General features: G+C 38.6%; 2 protein-coding genes across 3 annotated transcripts; one reads left to right on the forward strand and one right to left on the reverse strand.

The window, feature by feature from the left end:
- The first annotated feature begins 892 nt into the window (after nucleotides 1-892).
- si:ch73-54f23.4 (zinc-binding protein A33) lies at nucleotides 893-8,792 on the forward strand. Its single transcript, XM_043262008.1, has 6 exons — nucleotides 893-1,161; nucleotides 1,380-1,475; nucleotides 1,974-2,207; nucleotides 2,596-2,618; nucleotides 2,745-2,860; nucleotides 3,782-8,792. Exons 1-6 carry the CDS (start codon nucleotides 1,096-1,098, stop codon nucleotides 4,342-4,344), a joined length of 1,098 nt encoding a protein of 365 aa, XP_043117943.1. The 5' UTR covers nucleotides 893-1,095; the 3' UTR covers nucleotides 4,345-8,792.
- Nucleotides 5,912-22,618, reverse strand: si:dkeyp-77h1.4. 2 transcript variants are annotated; one of them, XM_043262005.1, is made up of 9 exons: nucleotides 22,430-22,618; nucleotides 19,301-19,353; nucleotides 18,351-18,371; nucleotides 17,975-18,247; nucleotides 16,025-16,321; nucleotides 14,850-15,137; nucleotides 11,531-11,709; nucleotides 11,262-11,363; nucleotides 5,912-11,120 (listed from the first exon to the last, which is right to left on the reverse strand). In XM_043262005.1, exons 2-9 carry the CDS (start codon nucleotides 19,344-19,346, stop codon nucleotides 10,227-10,229), a joined length of 2,100 nt encoding a protein of 699 aa, XP_043117940.1. In that variant the 5' UTR covers nucleotides 19,347-19,353; nucleotides 22,430-22,618; the 3' UTR covers nucleotides 5,912-10,226. The 2 variants fall into 2 exon arrangements, with proteins under 2 accessions (XP_043117940.1, XP_043117938.1); XM_043262003.1 differs by having other exon boundaries at nucleotides 22,414-22,618.
- Between the last annotated feature and the right edge of the window lie 164 nt (nucleotides 22,619-22,782).

Below are 22,782 nucleotides of genomic sequence, written 5' to 3' on the forward strand. Positions count from 1 at the left end.
CTAAAGACTAAAGGCCGATTGGCTAATCACAGTGATGTTCCAGGGTCAACAAAGATGTTGATCCAGGAGCATGTCGCACTTGGTGAATTCAGGTTCTGCTATTACAGCCCTACGTCTCAACAAATAAAAAGAGAGAAACAGAGACATTATCCAATATCAGTAAGTTCTAAAATATCTTGTGTCATTAAACCACTTTTGAAGTTTCTCAAACGTGTATTATATGAGCTGTATGTGACTGTGCTTTAAAAATGATTGCACTCTCCCTTTTACTGAGTCTGCATCTCAGCAGTCAGACACTCAGGAAAGGTCCATGAATAATACATTGCCTTGGCTGAGCAGTTTTCACAGAGAGAGAGAGAGAGAGAAAGAGAGAGGTGACGTATTCCACAAAGGATTTTTTTCTTGTCATACAACTCTGCCCTCGACTATTCCACAGAAATATTCGAAAAATCTTTGCCTGACAGACTGCTCTTTATGAAACATAATCTTCCTCTGTTTGCACATGCAACGCAGGCACACATAGTCTCTGTTTTTCTGCTGTTATATATCATTTGTGAATATACACACACAAGCCGACAAAATCCTTGTGTCAGACCCCTACAGAGTGAAATATAAGCCCCTCAGCAGCCCTACTATCTGTCTTGCCGCCTGTAATAGTCTGCCTCTGTTCTCTGACGTTAGCTCTTGTTGCAGACAGAAATAGAATATCTCTTCCCTCACTTCCATAAATCGCTCATGTGGTGCAGCGAGACAGCTGTGGACCCCACAATACCTCCCTTTGCTTCTCTTCTTCTGTGTTGACGTGCTATTATGTAAAGTCAAAGCCATTACATATATTATATTGTATTTATTTTTTAATGGAACTAGTTTAAATCAGTCGAATCTGTTGGTCACCTCCAGTCTGGCCTTTGATATATTGCCCTCATATTGCCTTTGTCCTTCCCTCCTCTCTCCCTTTCTCTCTCTTTCTCTCTCTTTCTCTCTCGGTCTGTGAGTGTGTTTATACACACCTATCAGTCAGCTTGATTTAACCCCTCTCTCTCACACGTGAGATACCAGAGTTCTGTCTGCTTTGTTCTGACAAGGAGAACTGGAATGCACACAAATCACATGAAGGACACAAACAACAACTTTAACAACTCTCTCCTCGGTGCCCAAAAGGTAAGAATAAAAATGTCACCTTTGTATGTCGTGGCAAGGTGAAACACACAGCGTTTTTATTTCTGGAAGGTTCCAAGCGGGGTGAGAGTGTGTGTTGTTTGGACTCTGTCTAAAGAATAAAAAGAAAATCTGTTGTTTAGGACTTTGCAAACTGTTCATAATCTAATAAGCGTACTTGTTAGGTGAGAGTTCACTGATTGTGCCTGTTTGTGTTTCAGGAGAAGCTTATTCAGGCAATTAAAAAGATCAAACATGAAATCGATGAATGTTATGAGGCTGAGAAAGATGCCTTTGTGGATGCACTGGAGGTCGAGGTAATGCCTGATTTATATTTATATGTGACTAAAAGAGTATAACGGTCTCTTCTTCAAAAAATCACTTACTGGCTGCCATGGAAAGATAACTCACAAACAAAAATATGATGGAGGTGATATGGTATATGATCACCCCTTTCAAAAATATATAGAACTACTACTTTATTTAAAATGTTTTTGTAAATGTTAAGCTTTTTTTCAGACCCTCAACACCTGTTATATGGCCTGTTCAGAAGTGGTTGGCATTAATAATTAAATCCTCTTGATATATGTAATCCTCTAATTTGGCATAGGTTATACATTACATACAGATCTGCAGTAGCTATCTACTATTCCTAATGAACAATTTCTGGTATTAAATTTGAGTAATAACTTCATTAGTAAGTTAATCTCAGCCCGCAAATTTTTCCAGATTTATTAGTCTTTTGTGTTATTAGTGTCTCTTCCTTCGTATTTCCTATTAAGTCATTAATGTCTTCTTTTTCCGCTCTTTCACAGAATAGATTTGAAGAGATAGAGCATGAAATCCGAGCAGAGTTTCAAAACCTCCATCGTTTCCTGGATGAGGAGGAAGAGACGGATCTGGAACGGCTAAGGAAGGAAAGGGACAGACGAGTGAAGATCTTAAAAGAGAGAGAGAAAAAGATTGGCATGCAGAGTAGAGATCTAGAGAAAGCCATCGAGACGCTAAACTGCAAACTGCGGGAAGATGACAGCCCCAAACTTTTGAAGGTGGATTTCCATTTTAAGTTGTTAAACTAACATACTAGGCAGTAAAATCTTTATCTTTAAGCTTTAAGTAGTGACCTGATTCCTTATGCTCTATGGATTATCTAATTAAAGTTTTATTTTTAGTTTCTATTTTGTTATTGTGCATTTAATTAATATGAAATTACATCAGATGTGTACTGACCACATCGAATATGTGCTGTAAAATACTAACAGGGTTAGTTTCATAAGTCATGCAGTAGACACCCACAGAACATGCTAGCTGCCATTTGACACGGTTCAGATCCAGTGCGAAACAGTCACATGATTGAAAGAGTGAGGAAGCTGAAGAGCTGAATGTGTTTGAATCTGAACATTCTCGCTCTAAACACTATATTTTTAATCCATTTAGGAAATCAAAGAGCTTCTGAAAAGGCAAGTGTGTTTTTATTTAATCTTTCCCACTTAGTCTCTAATTCTCATATAATCTTAATTATTGTTGTTACTTTTCTCATTCTGTTTACCATCTACCTCTGCTCTTGCTCTGTTTATCATCATTAGATGTGAGGTGAATTTCATTCGTCCTCCGCCCGTAGACAGCGAAATTCTCTCTGGTCAGTTTGTGGGACCCATTCAGTACCGGATCTGGAAACACATGAAAACAGCCCTCTATCCAAGTACTGAGATTACATTTTAAATAATATTATTTTCTTATATACTAAAAAGAAATCTGAGCTATTTTAAGTCTCTCAATAGCAGTGGTTAGGTTCATTCCAGGTACTTAAATCTAGAGGTACTGAAGTCCTTATTTCTGCAGGTTACATTGCCACCAGTTGGTGGCACGAAAATAGGAATGTTTGTGTTTTGAGACATTAAATGAAGTAATTAAAACATTTGAGGAGTCTAAAAATGCATTTAGGGTATTATGAGTGAATTATACTATACTAATTATACTATATCTGGCATGTTATTACTTGACCTACCATAAATATTCCATTTTAGATGAGTTCATTCAAACTCAAATCACTGATTTATTCACTAAAGGAAGTGTACTTTTGGTAGAATGAATGTATGAAATGCTATTTCAAAATGCCCACATAACATACTGTTATGGCAGTTGTTGAAAGAGGAAAAGAAATCCAACAGAAGACTTTAAAAGATGAAAAATACAAGTTATACGAGTTCAGAAAGAGTACAAGAATAGTTCATTTCACAAACAAACCCCACTACTATGGCCTAATACTGTAAAGCACTGCTAAAAAACAAGATAGAGACCATAACAGAAATTGTTATGGTTTTTACTGGTTATAATAGGATCTCTATTGGTTTTAATGGAAACTGTAATAGACTCTGTGCACTTCTGCTGTTATACACCTTCTGTTGGAGGCTTGTTAAAACCATTAAATGTTAAAACCAAAAAACTTTAAAAGTTAAAAATTGACGATTTAGTGGAAACCATTATAATTTATTTGATGGTTTCTATCGTTTGTTTTTTAGCAGGGATAAATGTGTATTGTTTCTTACATTAAAATGTTGTACCACAGATGACTTAAAAATCTGATGTACATCATTTCTGATTCATTTATTTACATACACAGACATATCCACGTTGACTTTTGACCCTGAAACAGCGCATCCGCTCCTAACCCTCTCTGCTGAGAGAACCTCGGTGACTTACGAGGATGACAAGGTGCTGCCTAACGAGAACCCAGATGAAAGGAACCCGAAGCGCTTTCATTTCTACTATTGCGTGATGGGTTCAGAGGCCTTCACTCATGGCCGTCATTACTGGGAGGTGGAGGTGAAAGGCAAGACCGCCTGGAGAGTGGGTGTGGCCAGAGTGGACATACCCCGTGGAGAGATGGACTCTTCCTCGACGTTAAACGGACTGTGGACACTGTCCCTCAGAAATGGCTCTATCACGGCCTGCACCCACCCAAAGCCCACAAAGGTGCTCTCATACACCCTCCCCATCCGCATCGGCATCTTCCTGGACTGTGATAACGAGGAGGTTTCTTTCTACAATGCTGTCACCATGACGCCACTCTTCTCATTCTACATAGGGACCGTTCTAGTGCCGCTCTATCCATTCTACAACCCATGTGACACAGATGAAGGAAAGAACTGTGCTCCTCTTTCCCTATTTCACCCATCACTTTGAGGGATTGACATGGATGTTTGCTTTTCCACTTCCTCTGTTGACACATTTTGCAACGCTGAAGTCTGATTACCCGGAAGCTTGTATGCCTGCAAAGCTAGAGAGCCGTTTTGTTAACACTTAACAGTAGCTGTAACCCAGATTTTGGGTTATTTAAATTCTTTAAGAGGGCAAATTTAAACTTTGAATGAGCTCAAAGTGCTATTTTCTGCAAGGCTATTCTCTAGGAGCTAGCTGTTGAGTATACATTGGTTGTGCATTTATTATTTATTTGCATTATGGGATTAAACGAGTACACTCTATAATACACTACACTTTCAGACATCATTTCAAATTATGCAACATATAAGGGTATGGGATCATTTAAGACACAGTGAGTGAGATTTGCTCCAGTCAGTCATCTATTCAGACCTAAAAAGCAATGTTGAGATTGTTACAGTGCAGTTCTTTATAGAGCACATTTCTCTTACAAATAAGGAATATTTCGCACAGAAATTAAATTCATTTTCATGATTTATGTTTCAGAACTGTATGCCATTTCGGTTTGACATCATGATGTTGATAATGAGACTCTCAAAAACTAGTGAGCTTTGACTTTGTCTGGCAATGACCGTATCTGATTTGAAAGCTGCAGAGGAGGTGAAGATGATTATCAGCTAAAGTAGTGCATGACTCACATGGTCAACATTTATAGTGCTTTTTTGTCCTTTTTGAAACTTGACAGATCAAAATAGCAATAAAAATGTATTTTAAAAAATAAACATGAGTTTGGAATGCTGGATTTCATCTCAGAAGCTAAGCAGGGTTTGGTTCAGTTAGTACTTAGATTGGAGACAGCCTGGGAATAGCAGGTGCTTTATCCTCGGGTGGCATGCTGGCTCAGTGTTAACATTCACAGCAAGAAGGTGCCTGGTTTGAGTCCCAGCTAAGTCAGGAGGCCTTTCTGTGTGGAGTTTGAATGTTCTGCCTGTGTGGCTTATTTCCGGGTGCTCTGTGATGGACTGACCATCTGTCCTGGGTGTTTTCCTGCCTTTAGCCCAAAATGCTGGCTTAGAATGACATAATTAATAATAGAATTTTCATTCGGGAGAGAACTATTTCTTTTTTATTTGATATATTTGTATGCAAATAAATAAAATACATGCCATTTATTTGTTTGAAAGTGACGTTAGTACATACACTGTATCTCTGTAAAGGGACTTGCACAATAAAATAGAAAGCTGTGAAAAAATAAAAAAAGTGAAATGCATTTCTCTGCCTGTTGACACACTATTAAAAGCGACTGTTTACCATTATTTGTCTATAAATAAACTAGGCCGGTCTGCTGCATTATGCCAGCTATGTGCTGTTGGAGTGACAAAGCAAAAGAGGGAGGGTCTCTCTGAACCCTGCCAGCAACAGGCCTGTGCAGAAGGGAAGAAAAAGCTAGAGAGACAGATGAGTGACTTTGAATCTGATTGACTACAAGGGCAGAAAGCACTATCTTTTTTTGGCAAGTGTCTCACAGCCACAGGACAGCATTTATGACTGCTGTGTCACAGGTGTGAGGAGAAAAAACAACACACTTTGAAACATTTTAAAATCATTTATTATCATTTCTAGGCATGAAATAAAGGAAGTATCACTTCTTTACAAAATGTTTATGTGTTGTGTTTGTGCAAAAAGGAAGAGCGGGGACTGATAAACTGTAGAGCATCACTCAGGTGGAATAAGTAGAGGAAAAGAGAGGCAGAAACCTCTCATGCACCTGTGGGACACAACTGCACGTTGAGTTTACTTAAAATACGCACAACACCACAGGATACTTGGGCTTCTCGTACTCTATACATTCTCACCGCTCATTTTCCTCATTTTTGAGAGATAATTCCACACCCATTGAATTCTGAGTATTGAGTAAGGGATAGTTCATCCAAAAATGTAAAAATTGTTTACTCACGCTCAAGTTGGTTCAAACATGACCTTCTTCTCTGAAAACTGTTTTTGTCCATATTATTAAAGTCAGTGGGGTTGTAAAAAACACTAATCTCTACACTAAACTGTAGCTGTAAGGACAAAATTACGAAATGAGTGTGAGTGAAAAATCTTTTCTGGATGAGCTATCTCCTTAATGCCCTTGTGTTTTTCGACCAATCAGGTCTAACCAATGGAATGGAAAGATATAAGGTGAAACATAGAATGCAACATTTTCAGTGACATCCATAGCAGGGATGTTTTACACAATGGAATTATCCAATCAGAGACCTGCAGAGCCGTGCGATACATGAAAATCAGCGTACTTTTAGACGTATACACACTACCTCCTACATATGCATGACCACACTAGCACAGATGGACACTATGGGAGCGTAACTCTTTAGCATGCAATGACAGAATGCAATGACGATGCATCGATACTTTCGTGTCTGAATTTGTAAAGAGCGGAAAAGCGCTATATAAACTGAATTACTATTCCATTGGTATAGCCTTGAGGGCCGACTAAATCAAAGTGACCTGCAACACGGCTATCTCGGTATCGAACAGATAGCAGTCGGATATCACTAGACAGCATGAAGTCCATTCTGATAGAAATCTCACACTGTGCACTCCCTTAAATTGAATGTGAATTTAATACCACTTAAAAAGGAACAGCAATTACCAGCCAGCCGGGGAGAAAAAGGACATTGCTAATTGCATTGAAATGACAGCTATCCAATGGAGCTTCTTGCTAACACACTGACGCGCACAAACATACTCACATGCACTTGTACAAACACATACAGGCCTCCTGATGTTGCCAATGATGAATAACATCTATAATCTCTCTTCATTAATACCAAATTGCACCCACATACATACAACACAAGCATCAACACACAAAATACAAAAACGGACAGTAATCATGTCATGATACAAGACTAATATCAGTGGCAGTGTCCTGAAGGGTAGCAAATATCTTAAGCATGATAAGACACTGTGATGATTCAGGGAGTGATCAGAGGAAAATTGATTTTGCCTGGAAACCTTTGTAATGTGCATTATCGGGATGCACTTAAGTGTGACATCATTTGCTGGAAATGAAAGTAAGGGCATTTGATATCAAGCTCAGGGTTAACAGACAATGGGATTAGCTGAAGGGAGCATGACAGTTACGCTACACTATAGTTCATAGGTTTTGTATTGTATAAAAACCCCTCCTTTGTCTGCCTGCCTGTGAATCATTGTGAGAAACTAAAGAATGTGGAACTTGAAGACCAAACTACAGAACCTCACAATACACACTTATTATTATTATGCATGTGTACATGTATCATTGTGTACCTCCAAGTTTTTTATATTGCTTAGATGTTCTCCAATACGACTCTCTCTCTCTCTCCAAACTGAGTGGGAATGGGGACTTTAAAGGTGGACTCAGTAATTTTTTAATGCTAAAATGAATAACACTTTTGAAATATGTTTTAATATCAGCCCAAACCGCTGTTTAATTTCACATGGAGTGGGTCACCTCATAGGTGCCTCCATGTTCAAATCACATGACTAAATGAATACTTGATTATCTCTTTATCTCGAAGAACCCTCTTATTATAAGACACTTTCATTCACTATAAACTGATCACAGCTGACTGCAAACAAAGCATTTCTACAATGTTATTGGTAACCTAACTCAAGTGTGTTCGCATGATTTTACCTCCACACCGCTAGGTGTCAGTGTGGGTCCAAGACCAGTGTCTAAATCGAATAAACGAAAATTACTGAGTGCATCTTTAGCATCAAAAACATGGTTCAGCTTTGCTCATAAACAATCAAATATCAAATTTTGTTTTGTCATGGACATATCGTTTTAAGTTTTAATGCTAAAGTGTTCCTATGGTTATAACATCTAGGTTTTGTGATATTTACATTATGAGATGTGACACTAAGACCGTATGGCTTTCAAATGACATTTCCTTGCACTGATATTAAAACAGCTGTTAAAGGCTGAGAAGGAACAAGGCCATTTTCAGAGGTTTGTGGGAAAGGCATTGCCAAATATCTGATTGAAGTTTTGTAAACCTTTGATTGCATTTCAAACCTTGTGCTTTGCCAAAAAATCTACTTTTTTATTTAACGTTAACATACATTGCAATGTTGTTTAATTAGTAGTTGAGTACTTTAGTCAGGCTTAAATGTGAGGTAGTGATCAGTTAGAAAATCTACCCACAAACCTCCAGTCTGTCAGATCTGCCCACACTTCAAGACATTGATACGAATATCGAGTCAGCTACCATCCCTGTTACTCACTGTGTTTTATCATCTGCTCCCACAGATAGTGTGGTAGGAGCAGGTTCCTGGACTCATACAACATTAACAGGCAGTGGTGTTCAGGTTCTACCGGAGGCACCAGGAATATATGTAAACTGATATGTGAGACTGTATTGTCTTACAACTACGACTATAAATCCAAAACTATTTGTGGAACATTGTAGCAACACAAACAATCCAGATCTTCTTACAAACCATGTCCACTTGCTCCTCAAGCCCAACTAAACAAGACATTCTGGGGTTACTTCTCTGCTTGAGCCACTTTTGCGCACTACATTTCAGCATAAAAAAGTGTCTTATTCACTAACCACCTGCAATCACTGCCATTCTTTTCAACCCAAGCACCTGTTTTTTTTCTGTAATTTGTCTATGTTGGAGTACATTTTACATTTTAGAAAGCCAAATCAGGTGTTCGTATCGCAGCGGGGGAGAGATTCCATTAGGTGCCAGTAAAAAGTACAGCATATTGCAGGAGTCTGCTGTATCCTCCACAACCGAGCACTCAATATTTTGTCACATTTTCTATTTCACCTAATTTGCATAATTGCTTTTGTAATGGTGCTAGAATCAATTCATTCCAATCGCATTGCACCAGACAACTCATTAATAATGGAGACAGCCCCATTATTTAGATGTATCAGACACAGCTCACTCAATTAAGCAAACCTGTTTACATATACTGTCTCCAACATGTGTTTCTCATCAAGCATTTTTTTTAAGATTACAGAAATTTTTAAACAAATTTTTTTGATTTCATGGAAGGATTTTAACAGCAATATTTTTGTTACTGACTGAACAGGAAATGTGCACTGTCACATCTCTGGACAAGAACATCCATAGGTTGGATTGATAGAAGAAGATTCTCAAAAATGTCCTCCAGGCACAGAGTCACAGATTAGTCTATGAAAGATTGTGATTTTTCTCTTTTTTTTTTTGTCAAATGGTATTTCTTCCTTCTACTTTGCATTTCTGTAGTTTGCTCGTTCATCTCCCTTTTCAAAATGACATGTTGACTTGCGTGGGTCAAAAGTAACAGATCATTTTTCCACTTTTCCAGTCCTCTGACATCAGAAGATTGGTCGCTTTCTCAGTATCAGTTCAGCTATTTGGATTCTCCGACTGGTCGAAATGGAGCAGAGATGATCTCATAAAGACTGGAAATGATTAATGTCCCATGTTCCTGTGTGCCTTTCCCCAAATTCTACCACAGCAACTTGGATTATGGAACCGATAATATAATTTATTTTCTCAATATCTTCATGCAGTGATGTATTATTTCTGTGAAGGGAGATTTGTCTTTGTATATTTTTTGGAATATCCCAGACAGCCTCCCTCATTATTAAATTAGCCAATGGTGTAAGGTCAGAAATGTTCCTTCTCTCAAACTCTCTCCTACAGGGTGATTACATATTAGTAAACTGAGTGAATTTACAGTGGATCTTTCTATTGATGCATGTTAATTGTATTAAAAGTGAGACTCAAAAGACTGAGGAACCCACCCCCTTAGGAAGTCATTTAGCTCTTCTGTGTTGTTAAGACTAGTGTCTCGATTGTCTGTGGTGGTTAATACACTAGGAGGAGGCAGGAACGAGGCTGTGGTTTTAATCTCAGTTGGTGGCAGCTCCGTCAGTGCTTGAAGGTGGTGCACTGTCATTGGTGGCCGCCGAGTCTCCACTGGAGATGAGCTCAGGAGTTTTGACTGAGCTTTTCCCAGTATCAGGGGTTTTGGGAGGGGTTGTGCCCTTCACATCCAGCCCAGGAGACATGGGTACACTTGGTTCTGGCTCCATGTCAGCCTTGAATTCGGGAGTGCCATTTGTAGTTGGTTTAGGCCCAGGAGAAATTAGTTTAGGATCCGGAGTTTTGGGCTCAGGTGTTGGGCTCACAGCGGGTTTCTGTTCAGGAGTGCCAATTTTAGCTGGTGTGGGTTCAGGAGTAGGTGATACTGCTGGTTTGGCATCTGGAGTAACGGCTGGTTTTGCATCAGGAGTTGGTGTTACTGCTTTAGGGGTTGGACTTGGAATCGTTGGTTTCGGGTCAGGTGTCACAGGCTGCTTGGGTTCCGGTGATGGGCTCAAGGTCGGTTTAGTTTCAGGTGGTGGAGAGATGGTCATTTTGGGTTCAAGTGCAGTAGCTGGTTTGGGTTCAGGTGTTGGTGTGACCGCAGACTTGGGTTCAGGTTCAGGCGTTACTGCTGATTTGGGTTCAGGAGAAGGAGGTGGAGGGGCAGTCGACTTGGCCACAGGTGTTGGTTTCAGATCAGTGGTTGGTGCTGGTTTTGGAGGGGAGGGGGCTTTCTTTGACTCTGGAACTTGGTTGGGAACGGCTTTGACATCAGGGGCAGCAGAGGAACTCAGTACATCAGAATCTGCAATGGCAGCCGTTGGGGCATCAGTGTCACTGTCAAGCGGGAGCCCAGTGGTATTAAATCCCACTCCAGAGTCACTGGTCTCCATGTTCCTCTCTTGAAGGCTTGGTTCTTTAGTAGACACCTCCAAACCCTGAGGAACATAAGCAGGACTTAAAGAGTTCTCAGAGCATTTTCACAAGATTCAACATCATTTATAGAGAGAAAATTCTTGGGGCTGAGATATATAGATATATCTAGTGATTGAAATGTCTTTTAGCTTTCTGGTGCTCACCTTAATGCTGACTTCTGTGCTCTGTGATTTCTCAGTGATGTCTTCTTTCTGTGACAGGGCTGGGGCTTCCTCATTCTGACGGGTACAGGCATCTTTGACAACCTGCAGAAAATATGAGCAAAGTGCTTAGTGATTAAAACTTTACTTAGCAATTTACCTTTACTTAGCACTTAATGCAATGACACTAGTATATTTCCAAATAAGTCCAAAATACTGTATACACAAAATTTTTATCTTCATATTTTGGTGGTAATATAGGTGGTAAATACCTGTCTGAAGGCATCTCCCTCCACTTTGCCTGCATTCTGGGCTTTCTCCTCAATGGCTCTGGCCTTTGCTGCACGTTTGCGTATCTTCACCAAACATGAAACTAAGCACACCAAGAGCAGCAGCACCAACAATGCCACCAGAGCAATGATGGCAATGTAGAGTTTAGGAAGCCTGTACGCTGAGAGAGGAAAATACACAGTAAGTCCAAAACTTTAAAGTTAAATGAACAATTTATGTGAGTGCGCATATTCGTTTCAGTCTTACTCGCCCTGTGTCCACTTAAGAAATCTACGAACTCCGTTTTCTTGTCAGATATCTTCCTTTAATCTTGACTTACTGATAAATAAAATGAATAAAGTAAAACAATCAAATTATAATCCTAAAGCTCAAATATCACGGTTTATGTTTAACGGGATGAATACACTCCATGTTCAGGTATGTACCATATCTTGCCATCTGTATGTTCATGGTTGTCTTTTGTCAGCTCAACTGCATAGTCATTTCGGATGAGATTGTTCATGAAAGATGTATACTCGGTATGGATTTCTGGATTTCTGATGAATTTCCTTTTTAAATTCAGAGCCCATTGTTCAGCCACCACACATTTGTTTAGCTGACTCATCATTTTCATAAACTGGTGGTCTTCTTTGGACATTTCAATTTGATCATCAACTTTTCCTGCTTCAGGGAAATCCTGCTTAAACTGTTGTTGCTGCAAGTCTACTGATATGCGATTCACATACACTGGAACACACTTTCCTTTTCCTGTGACGTCATTACTGTTCCTAAGAGATCCACTGACTGTCCAGCCCAACTTAGTTCTTACAGCAAAAGGTCAATTGTCTTTACTACTAATAACTTGCCAAGGCTCCATGACTTCAGGTACATTTGCTCCTATTAACAATCCAACTTCTGCCTTGATGCTAGGGAAACAAATGTCCTTACAATATGGCCATCTCTCCAAATCTTTTTTGCTGTTAAATGTTGCTCTTGTCTGGAAGTTTGATAAACTGATCACCATCTAGATTTCTAATCTCCAACCCAGACACTATGTGAGTTTGACTTGTTTTTCATCAGGAGTATATCAGTCTTTCTTCCATTCACTTCTACTTCCATTCCATTCAGTTTGGACATCAGTGCTTCTGTACAGAAAGTGTCAGATCTTCCAGGGTCAAGAAATGAATATGTTTTGACAAGATGTGTACCTTTTGTAGTCTTAACTTGAATGGGAACTTCATCTTAACTTCAGTAGTGCACTTGTAACAGATTGTCTTTCACAGATATCTGTTTTGTCTTCTGGAAAGCATGCAGTTTCCTTTGGCTTCATATGCAGTATTGTTGGATGAGGCAAAGAGCATTCCCTGCAGCTCATTCTGTTACTGCATTGTTTGCTCATGTGTCCATGTTTAAAACATCTGAAACACAAGCCTTTCCTGCGAAAAAATTTTCTCCTGGTGCGTCTTACTTCTCAGCCTCTTGCATGACTCCAGGTTGTGTTGCAGTCCTTTACAAAAGACACATGGCTTCTTCTGGCTGTCAGCATGTGTATTTTGAGATCTTTGAAAGGAAAGTTTGTCATCATTTTCAGCCTTTTTGTCCATCGGTACAGCACTAGTCATAAAGACCCTTTTTGTTACAGCCTTTTTGTAAATGCTTGATTTTACATGTAACTTAGCTTGTTCTTTAGCTGTTGGACTTTCCTTTATGTCTCCGAACACTGGATGCAAAGAAATCCTTGCTTGCTTGTTATTTAATTCTCTTGAATTTCACATGCTAGCAATTCTCCAGAGGATCTCCTTGGAAAATGGGTATCTCAATCGAAGGAAGCATGGACATTTTCTGATGTATCACATCTTCATTTGGTGTTATGCTACCTGATTCAAGATCTATTTCCTTACTACTGAAGACTGGCCACTCTCATACTGCGTTATAACTTTAACCTTTGCATCTGATGCTGCTACGGCAACTTCTAACTCAGCCTTTAGTTCGGCCTCTCGTCTTTCAATAGCTTGTTTCTTCTTCAGAGACGCATGTTTAACAAGCAGTGCAGCTCTTTCTGCTTCAGCAGATATACGTGCAGAAGAAGTTGTAAAAGCTGTAGACCTGCCTCCTACTGACCCATGTTTCTTATGCTTCTTTCTTGAAGTTACCGACACCGAAGAAATGCTGTCATCAGGATTTATTTCCAAATCACACTGTACTGCTTCTTCAGCATTTTCTGCAACATGTTTCATCCACTTGTCCACTGCAGTAATGAACTTTTCATATGAGCAGATTCTTGGTTCGAACCATGTATGTCGGTCCTTTGCATAATCTTCTTCAGTTATAAACTCCTCAATAGCATGGTTGAGCTGACAGAAATCCTTGTATAAGCCTTTGTATTCCGTTTCTAATTTAGTTTGAACAATGTCAACATGCGCAGCATCATCCATAAGTTGTTCGATTCTTTAGATTTGCTTGTGAGCGAAGCTAATTTAGCTTTCCTTAATTGCGCAAGCCTTTGCAATTTTTCTCTTTGCCTTCTCTGACATTTTTACAGTCCTTTTGCTACTAGTGCAATCCTCAGTTGTCTTCATACTATCATCCATTCTTTAATTTCAAGCATCAAACAACCGAATCACCGTTTATAGCTGCTAGTTAGCTAGGTTCAAATTTTTACCTCAGAAATCTCAAAAAAAACAAAACAAACAACCCGCCCCGTTAGATCGTATGTAGATGATGCCGCAGCTCCGAGATTAAACGTCCTTTTCCAAAGCAATTCCACATGGCAAGATCAATTGCTCCTCAAAATATCCACACATCTTCGTGTCAAACACGTCCTTATGCATCAGGAGTTAGTTTTCTTTACTAATGTTAGTGCGCATCTTCGTTCAGTTTCAGTCTTACTCGCCCCGTGTCCACTTAAGAAATCTACGAACTCCGTTTTCTTGTGAGATATCTTGCTTTAATCTTGACTTAGTGATAGATAAAATGAATAAAATAAAACAAATTATAATCCTAAAACTGAAATATCAAGGGTAAAGAAAACTGTGTGACTCTGCTCTATTTCACTGCTGCCTAACGTAACAGAGACATAGTACACATTTTCAATGTAAAATATATGATTATACGTAAGATTACGATTATATATATATAAGATTGATCCAAATAACACCTAAGAATAAATGTAAGTTCACAAATGCAAACAAACAAAAACAATATGAAATATGAAACAAAAATGAAATATAGTACCATATAATATAACATTGGTTACTGAATCTGAACTAAATCTGAACTACAATTTATTTCATTTCACTTTGTCACATTATATGTCCTCACGTTCTATCTCCAGGTAGACATCAGACACCAGGAATCCCTGATGGTCAGTCACACTGAAAACTCCGGCATCGCTGGCCTTCACATCCGTCAGAAGACACAAAGAATCCTCCAAAGAGAGACGACCCTCCAGATCCACGTTAGGAGGCAGGCTGAGCTCTCCGTTCTCCATGATCAAATACTTATGTTTATCAGACTGAGGGATGTACAGGAGGCGAGCCAAAGTGTTATTCATGTGCAGGTTTATTTTCAGAGTGCCGCCGTATGAAAGGGTCGCAAATATCTGATGTGCTGGTAGAAAGAAAGAAAGAAGGGGAAAAAAGAAAGAAAGATGTTACTAGAACTGAGATGATGTCATAAGTGCGAAGAAAGAAGAAAAGAAATCAGGGAGGAGAAGGCATAAATATTTTAGGGAATAAATGCTGCAGGCAGAAAAATGACAGACTCTATTCCATCTGTCTCTCTTGTACTTCCCATACTGTCTTTTCATTTGTAGTTTTATAACATACCTGATAAGTTCTCCACTGACCATACATAATAATTTATTGGGATCAGTGGTTCCATGGAGAACTTTAAACATCACACAACAAGTTCTTTGTAGTGGAATAATTCGTGTTCTTTACCCTAAATGTTCTTTGCACTGGTTCTTTTAGGAACTTTTCACTGAATGTTTCAAAATGTTTTTTTGTATGGCATTTCTGCAAAGAATGACTTATAGAAGCTTTTTTTTTTTTAAGTATATTATATACAAACAACCTGCAGGTTTTAGTGTGATGAACACCGAACCCTGACAAAATTCTCCTACACCAGTTGTATATATCTAGTTGCATACATCACTCTGTGGCCTCTTTCTTTTCATGAAATCAAATAATATCACCACAAATCAATACTTCCATTTATTTATAGACATGTAATGTGCGGGAAAATGTACAGCTATTCAATTATTACTGCAAAATAAATCTCATCAGAATGATACAAGACCCCACAAGACCTATTTACTGCCTTTGGGTTTATATTTAGATGATTTATTGTACTATCCTTCACGTATTTTATTTCTCCTTCAAAATGTTCTTCATAGGTAAAGATATACTAATGTACAACTACAAATCAGATGGTCAGGATTAGGACATTAATATGCAATTTGATAATAATATAAGTGTGTTTTTTCCCACTCTAACCTTTCACATTCAGGCAGATCTTCTTCTGGACTTTCCCAATGGAATCACTAAAGGTGTAACTGCCTTCATCAGCCCCTGTAACGGCATGCAAAGTGAACTTTTGGGAAGCGATCTCCACACGGTCTTGGTAATTCTCTTTGGGCGTTCCATCAGCGTTCAGCAGTTCGTCGGCTGGCAGTGACGTCTGATTGGCTTCCACAGCGCTGTGGCGAAATCCCACGCGCACCGGCTCTAAGATATCATGTAGTGAGACGTGAAAATCTAAGCCGTACCTAACGATTATCTCACTTGAGCAATCTGGAAAAAAACGAGAGAGAGAAAAGAGAGGAACACACACATGAGATGCCCTTCATTTAAAACGTGCATGAACTATTAGATAAATTACTATATACATTGAAACAAACCTAATGTAGCATGAACAACTGTTAGTTCTAAACAACTGTCTGGTCTGTCTCATGTCAGATGTTTGGGATCAGTGAGACTAATGTACTTTAAAAATGTCTTGTATGCTCATCAAGGCTTTTATTTGATCAAAAATACAGTGTCATTATAATAATGGTTTTAAAATATAATTTATTTCTGCGATGCAAAGCTGAACTTTCATCAGCCGTTTTCTTCAGAAATATTACACATCTCTTCATTGTGTTTGGCCCCCCCTTGGACGAATGAGCACAGGCACGGCCCTAGAATGCCTATGTATAAATCCGGCAATCAATTTAAAAACATAAAATTAAGGAAAAAAGGAAGATTAAAAATGTATTATTTTAAATATAAGCTCTTCTTTTTAACTTTTTATCAAAAAATTCTAGGAAAAAAGTACCACAGGTCTCAAAAACATTAAGCAGCACAACAGTTTCCCTGATAATAAATCAGCAAATTAGAATAATTTCTAAAGGATTGTGTGTGTGGCAGAAGTTAGCGCCTCCTCCACACCACCAGAGGTATTTGTCTCCTGAATATTAGTATTTCCCTGTCATACTCGATTTCTCATGATGCTTCTTACCTGGAACTGATTGAACAGACACACCTGCACCTCAATATCACACGCGCGTAAAAGCCACTCGCTGCAATGTCTTGATTTTTCTTAATTTTCACTGCAAAGTCTTGATTTTTTACAACAACATGACACTGAAGACTGGGGTAATGATTCATTGCAGGAATGAATTAGGTTTTAACTCTTATTTTACAATATAATAATATTTTACAATATTGAACAGTTTCTTTTATTTATGATCAAATAAATTAAGCCTGATCAATATAAGAAAAAAATTCTTTAAAAAAATGTTCTGAGTAGTAATGTAGATCCCAGACTGTATTCAACAAAATCAATACAATGTCATATTTTGACATCTTTCAAATAAATGACATTCAGTTTATTTTAGTAAAACAAATTAAAAATTTAAGTTCCACATTTTGGTCAAGTAGAACTAGAACATTTTCTTTAAATTATGGGAAATATACGTTTAGCAGTAACTACAAACCAGCTTACAATGAATGACAGCTTTGCTATTCTTTTCAATTCAATTAATTTTATCTGTTTAATTTTAATGTCTAATGTTTATTAGGAAAAAAAAGAAGAAAATAAAGAGAAAATAAAACATCTCACATCATTAGCGCATTTTAACTTTCCTAAGCACTTCCTTTCTCTGACTAATTGTTAAATAGAAAAAAGGCCAAGTGCCAGTAAGAACAGCTGATAATGGAAGAAACAGTAGGGTAGAGAGAAAGAAGGATCGTTAGGTAGAGAAGAACGGAAGGCTAGCAGTGTGGCTTGACAGAGCTACAATTACGGCAGCGGGTCATTAAACCTCCCTTACTGTTCACCACACGACTTCCTATAATAATGGAAGTCACTCAGAGCTATTCTAGTGTGTATGCGTGCACGTCCATTTTAGTGTAAAAGCAGCTTTACTAAATGTGCAAACAATTTTTTGGTAAATTATTCAGTACCTCTAACATAGAGCGTGATGCGTGTAACGTCGTCTGGATTTTGGTTCGATGTGACGGTGTAGACTCCTTCATCGCTTTCTCCAACGTTCTCCAGGATCAGGTGGCTGGAAGCAGAGTTGAGTTTGGCACGGACGTCTACCACCTTTCCAGAACTCATCAGTGACTTCTCGCGACCCGGGACGATTGAGGGCCGGAATGTCACATCGGCTCCATCGGCCGGCATGATGATGTGGAAGTCTTCCCCGAAAAACAGAGTCTGGGACATCTCTTGGGCTAAAAGAAAAAATGTAAAAATACATAAAATGAACCGTTAAAACAGCTTCTTTTGTATTAATACACAACAAATATTAAAAAGCAACTCGTGTTTGTGCGTTACCTTTCAATGTTGCAGAGAATGCTAAAAAGCCGAAAAAAAAAAAGCAACAATGTTTAGATTAACACATTTACTAGCAGCATAATGTGGCAGCAACTAGTAAAATGATATAGAAATGTATTTAAACTAGTACTGTCCAACTATTCTAATCATGATTGAACACATTCAACATAAAAGTTTTTGTCTGGCGAGAGTTAAAGTACAAGTATTAACTTTTCAAATCACATGCAGTAATTTACTATCGTTTCTATTTGAAAATATGAACACACGTTTCACTTTTGAGTTTTAGTTTGAAATTACAATCTTCACGTTATGATAACTATACAGCTTTGTATCAGAAAATGAAGTATGGGATAGATGGCACTTTTAACACTGGGTCAGATATTCATTATATAACTAAAAGCTGTGTACAATAAAGTCCCTGCAAGCGGGAGCATTCAATACTCCCGATGCATTTGTGGGAACATCACAGCACTTAGAGATGATGCACTGTGCATCAGGGCTGTAATTAAAAAAAAACTACAATAGCTATTAGTGTCAGGGTGTGGTTTGCGAGAGGAAGCACTCGACGAGGAAAATAAACTTAAACCGTTTTAATCTTCTACAAGCTAACAAATATAAGAATATAGTTTCCGGCGGGCCGTCGGGCAGAACAAAAACCACACGCATTAAAGACGAAGTCGGACCAACTGAATACAAACAACAGGTCTTAAATACGCAACGTAAATACTTAATAAACGAGACACAGCTAAAGACCATAAGACAATTAACTATAAGTGGGTCACACAGAGCACATGGCACAAGACAAAAACAACAACAAAAGAGTCCAAAGACGTGACAATTAGCATGTCAGATCCACCGACCTTAACATTTCAGTACAAAAAACAACACTTCTGTAATGTTGATAATGATACAGATCAAGCACTGATGGATTCACAAGGAGTCTTTCTTACCTGAGTAAAACAGCACGCTTAAGACGAGCAGCCTCAGACCCTGCATACTGGCTCTGAAAACATTTACACATGGAATGCATTTACATTTGAAGAGGATTTCAGTTATGAACATTGACGTTGTACTAGTTTCTCTGGTATGTTGCTGAGGTTTCCTCACATTCCAGCTAGACAAAAAAGATAAAACATAGAAATGACAAGTGGACACAGATGGATTGAGCGCTTTGATGTGAATGGGTGTAACGGTAAAACAATTTACTTTATGTTAATGTTAGACAGATGCCTGTGGCTCTGTTTTTCAGCTTTTATAGCTCACTTGTCAGCTCTGGCTTAGATCATCGGGCCATGGATCTAAAAGGGCTCTGCTGAGAAATGAGCCTCTTTAAAGAGCTATCTGGACGTGTCAGTAATTGTGGGTTTATTGGCTGGTCTTGATTCAGTTGTTGCTCGCATTCCCAGTTAAGAGATAAATCAATTATATTTTTAAATAAAGGGCTGTAAATCGAATGAGAAACATATGACATCAGCTGGGCGGATCCTCATCTTCAAAATCAGAAGACGATTTAATGACCGAAGAGTGGAAAATGTCAGAGAAAATGAAACCAGTCTCAGTCTTTAAGCTTGACGCCTGTTTCATAAAACAAGTTTACCAAATAAGACAGGTTTATTTTAGTTACTTTTGTTCTACAAAAAAATCTCTTCATGATGTTAAAACCTAAATAGTGTTTCATTTCGGCAGAAAATGCAGATTACTACTACTATTATTTAATATTATTTACATGGGCTTTAAAAAGCATTTAGCCATTTTGGAGTAAGAAGTAAAATAAATAATATAATCTGCCCTCCTGACACCCAGACAAAAAGCTTTATGAATTAATTATTCACAAAGCTTTTTTTCTCTGGGTGTCAGGAGGGCAGATTATATATTTATTTTACCTCTAAATTACATGAAATTTTAAATGGCGTGCATAGACATCAAAAAGTCTCTAATATAAGCATAAAAATGTTGATATCATTTATTTTCCTATTTAATCGCTCCCAAAATGAACAATAAACATGCTTTTAGTCCCGGTGTCCTCAGGAAATCATATTTGGATTGAACTCCTTTTAACATTTTCCTGAGATGTTGCTTTATGACAAACAATTTGAAAATGATTTAAACGACAATTACAAAATATAATCATATTTAGATAAGGATGTACAGTTTTTCCTCTAAATTTATTAATAGCCATCTTTAAAGACCTAGGAGAAGGTGTGGTCGTGGTGAAACTTCCAAACATTTTAAATTACATTTTATTTCTGTGACAGCAGAAACTCTTTGGAGTTACAATTTATAATTTGTACTAAACTTAAACTCAACCAAATTAATAAATTATAATCATATAATATGACCTACGGTAATCTGTAATGAGGAAAAATAAGGACAAACACACTAATTCACAGTTTGAACGAAGCCACACATAATGGCGTAAAAAGATTCTTAAGAAAACCTTTGCCAGGCCAGACATATTAGACAGCGAAGAAAGCATCCAGAACAGCATACGTGCATTTAGGCCATTCAATGATTTCAAAACAGACGTCTGCCCAGACGCTCAACTAATGCATGTGAACATTTTATTGTCATTCAGTTGCAAAAATTAGAAAAACAGCAAATGAGCATCTCTCTCTCTCTCTCTAGACAATAAAACACATGTGCTGATGTGTAAATGCGTCAGCACTATTTCAGTTTCAGATAGACATAGTGCCATCTGGTCCACTTTCATGCTTTCACTCTCTCTCTCTCTCTCTCTCTCTCTCTCTCTCTCTCTCTCTCTCTCTCTCAGTATGACACCTCTTACGGCAAGCTCACAGTCCCTCTCCTATAAGACACAGCATGCATAAAACATGGGCAACATGGAGGTAGAAATGCAGACCGGGCGACGGGATGCTCACATACAACATGCTTTTCTCATGAGCGCAACGCAAAGAAGAATAGGAGCTCATATCAACCTGCCGCAGATATATAAAGCGGAATAATACATACAGTAAATTATGCTAGTAGCAAGCTGTGTAAACCAGGGAAATAAAGAGAGACGAATAGGAGCTCGGGGAAATCAACTTCAACCTTTGGAAAGGTGCTGTACAAACATTCATATGTGGTTATTGATGTTAGAAGCAGGTCATCTCCTAAGAGACCAGGATGGGGTATCTGGAAATTACTTCCAGATCATTCAATTTAGACCTATTTGACCTATTATATTATAATCTATTTTAAATCTTTGAATCAAATCAGTTCAAGGCGATACTGTAGATAAAAGGTATATGCCATGCAAGGCGATGAGATCATGGCTGTGTCTCACAACCCAGTGAGCGGACTACCTAGGCTCCATTTTTAGGCGTCATTGTGGTTGAGAATATGGCGTATAGTTAAGCATCTGAATAGGTTTTGAGACACAGTCCGTATGTGTTATAAACGGCGGGGGCGGCGGCAGCTCACGTCTCCCCTCTTTTTCTGACGAAAACCTTGTGTTATGATCTTTTTCCCCTCCCAATCATAAAACTATTTGCCAGTCAAACAGATTTTCTGTCGGTCACAAGCTGAGAAAGATCGCCTACACATGTAGGGGTTATGATGGTGCACGACGACAAAATTATAGAGGCCAGTTGAGCCGCAGTACCGGCAAAATCAGCCATGCACTGCCTGAGAACATAAAATCTAAATTAATAATGTTATTGTTAAAATTATATTTATAGCTTATCGTGATAAATAGGAGCATAATTATAACACTTGCTCTCATCGGTAGTTGTCATGTAATGTAATCTAAATGCATATTTCAATAGCAACATTTCATGTTAATACAGGAACCGGCGCTCGCGCGCTGACGGGGCATTAATGTGATGCTATGCAGAAACGAGCTCAAATGTATTCTTCAGCAAGCCGAGACGCTCTTCTAAATGACTAAATACGCATCTTAAACCTTATTTTGTTTGCGTTCCGACGGCAAAAGGCAACTTTATCCCATAGGAAAAGTACCAGACGAAGCAGAAACTGCAGAATTTAACCCTTCAATTCCTGCAAGCCAGAGCCAGCTGCCCGTTTATGACATCGCTGCCGCAAAATTGACATTCTCCCTTACCGTGTTCACGGCTCACCTCCAATATCCTTCTCAGTCCGTAATAGAAGCAAATTCCGTTATTCGTCCCTTTCAGCTTCCTTTCTATCTCGAAGAGCGCTTCGGGACTAAGATGCACCTCAGGAATCTGTCCGGTATCTTGCAGCGTCTCGAGTGCGGTCGGTAAAGCCCGGCGCTTCAACCCCTTATGGGCGTGTCAGCGGATCTGAACACACAGCCAACCTTTGCAGAACCGCCGTGAAGGTCTTTAAGGTGTTCTTCAGATCGATTCATCACTGAGGCCAACGCCCTTGCGAATATAAATGTGCTCTAGACCATTTTGTCGTTTTTATCTGCCATTTGTTTCTATTTATGTGCAGTTCTTTAATGCAA

This window comes from Puntigrus tetrazona, chromosome 16 (genome assembly GCF_018831695.1).
Source record: "Puntigrus tetrazona isolate hp1 chromosome 16, ASM1883169v1, whole genome shotgun sequence".
Taxonomy (NCBI): Eukaryota; Metazoa; Chordata; class Actinopteri; order Cypriniformes; family Cyprinidae; genus Puntigrus; species Puntigrus tetrazona.

Bases quoted from the DNA above. Each gene is read 5' to 3' on its own strand.
- si:ch73-54f23.4 (XM_043262008.1), top strand. From the start codon at position 1,096: ATGCACACAAATCACATGAAGGACACAAACAACAACTTTAACAACTCT. The intron at 1,476-1,973 runs GTAATGCCTGAT...GCTCTTTCACAG, and splicing joins TGGATGCACTGGAGGTCGAG to AATAGATTTGAAGAGATAGA. The intron at 2,619-2,744 runs GCAAGTGTGTTT...TATCATCATTAG, and splicing joins ATCAAAGAGCTTCTGAAAAG to ATGTGAGGTGAATTTCATTC.
- si:dkeyp-77h1.4 (XM_043262005.1), bottom strand. From the start codon at position 19,346: ATGCAGGGTCTGAGGCTGCTCGTCTTAAGCGTGCTGTTTTACTCAG. The intron at 16,322-17,974 runs GTACTGAATAAT...GTTTTTTTCCAG, and splicing joins CATCACGCTCTATGTTAGAG to ATTGCTCAAGTGAGATAATC. The intron at 11,121-11,261 runs GTGAGCACCAGA...TATGTTCCTCAG, and splicing joins GCACAGAAGTCAGCATTAAG to GGTTTGGAGGTGTCTACTAA.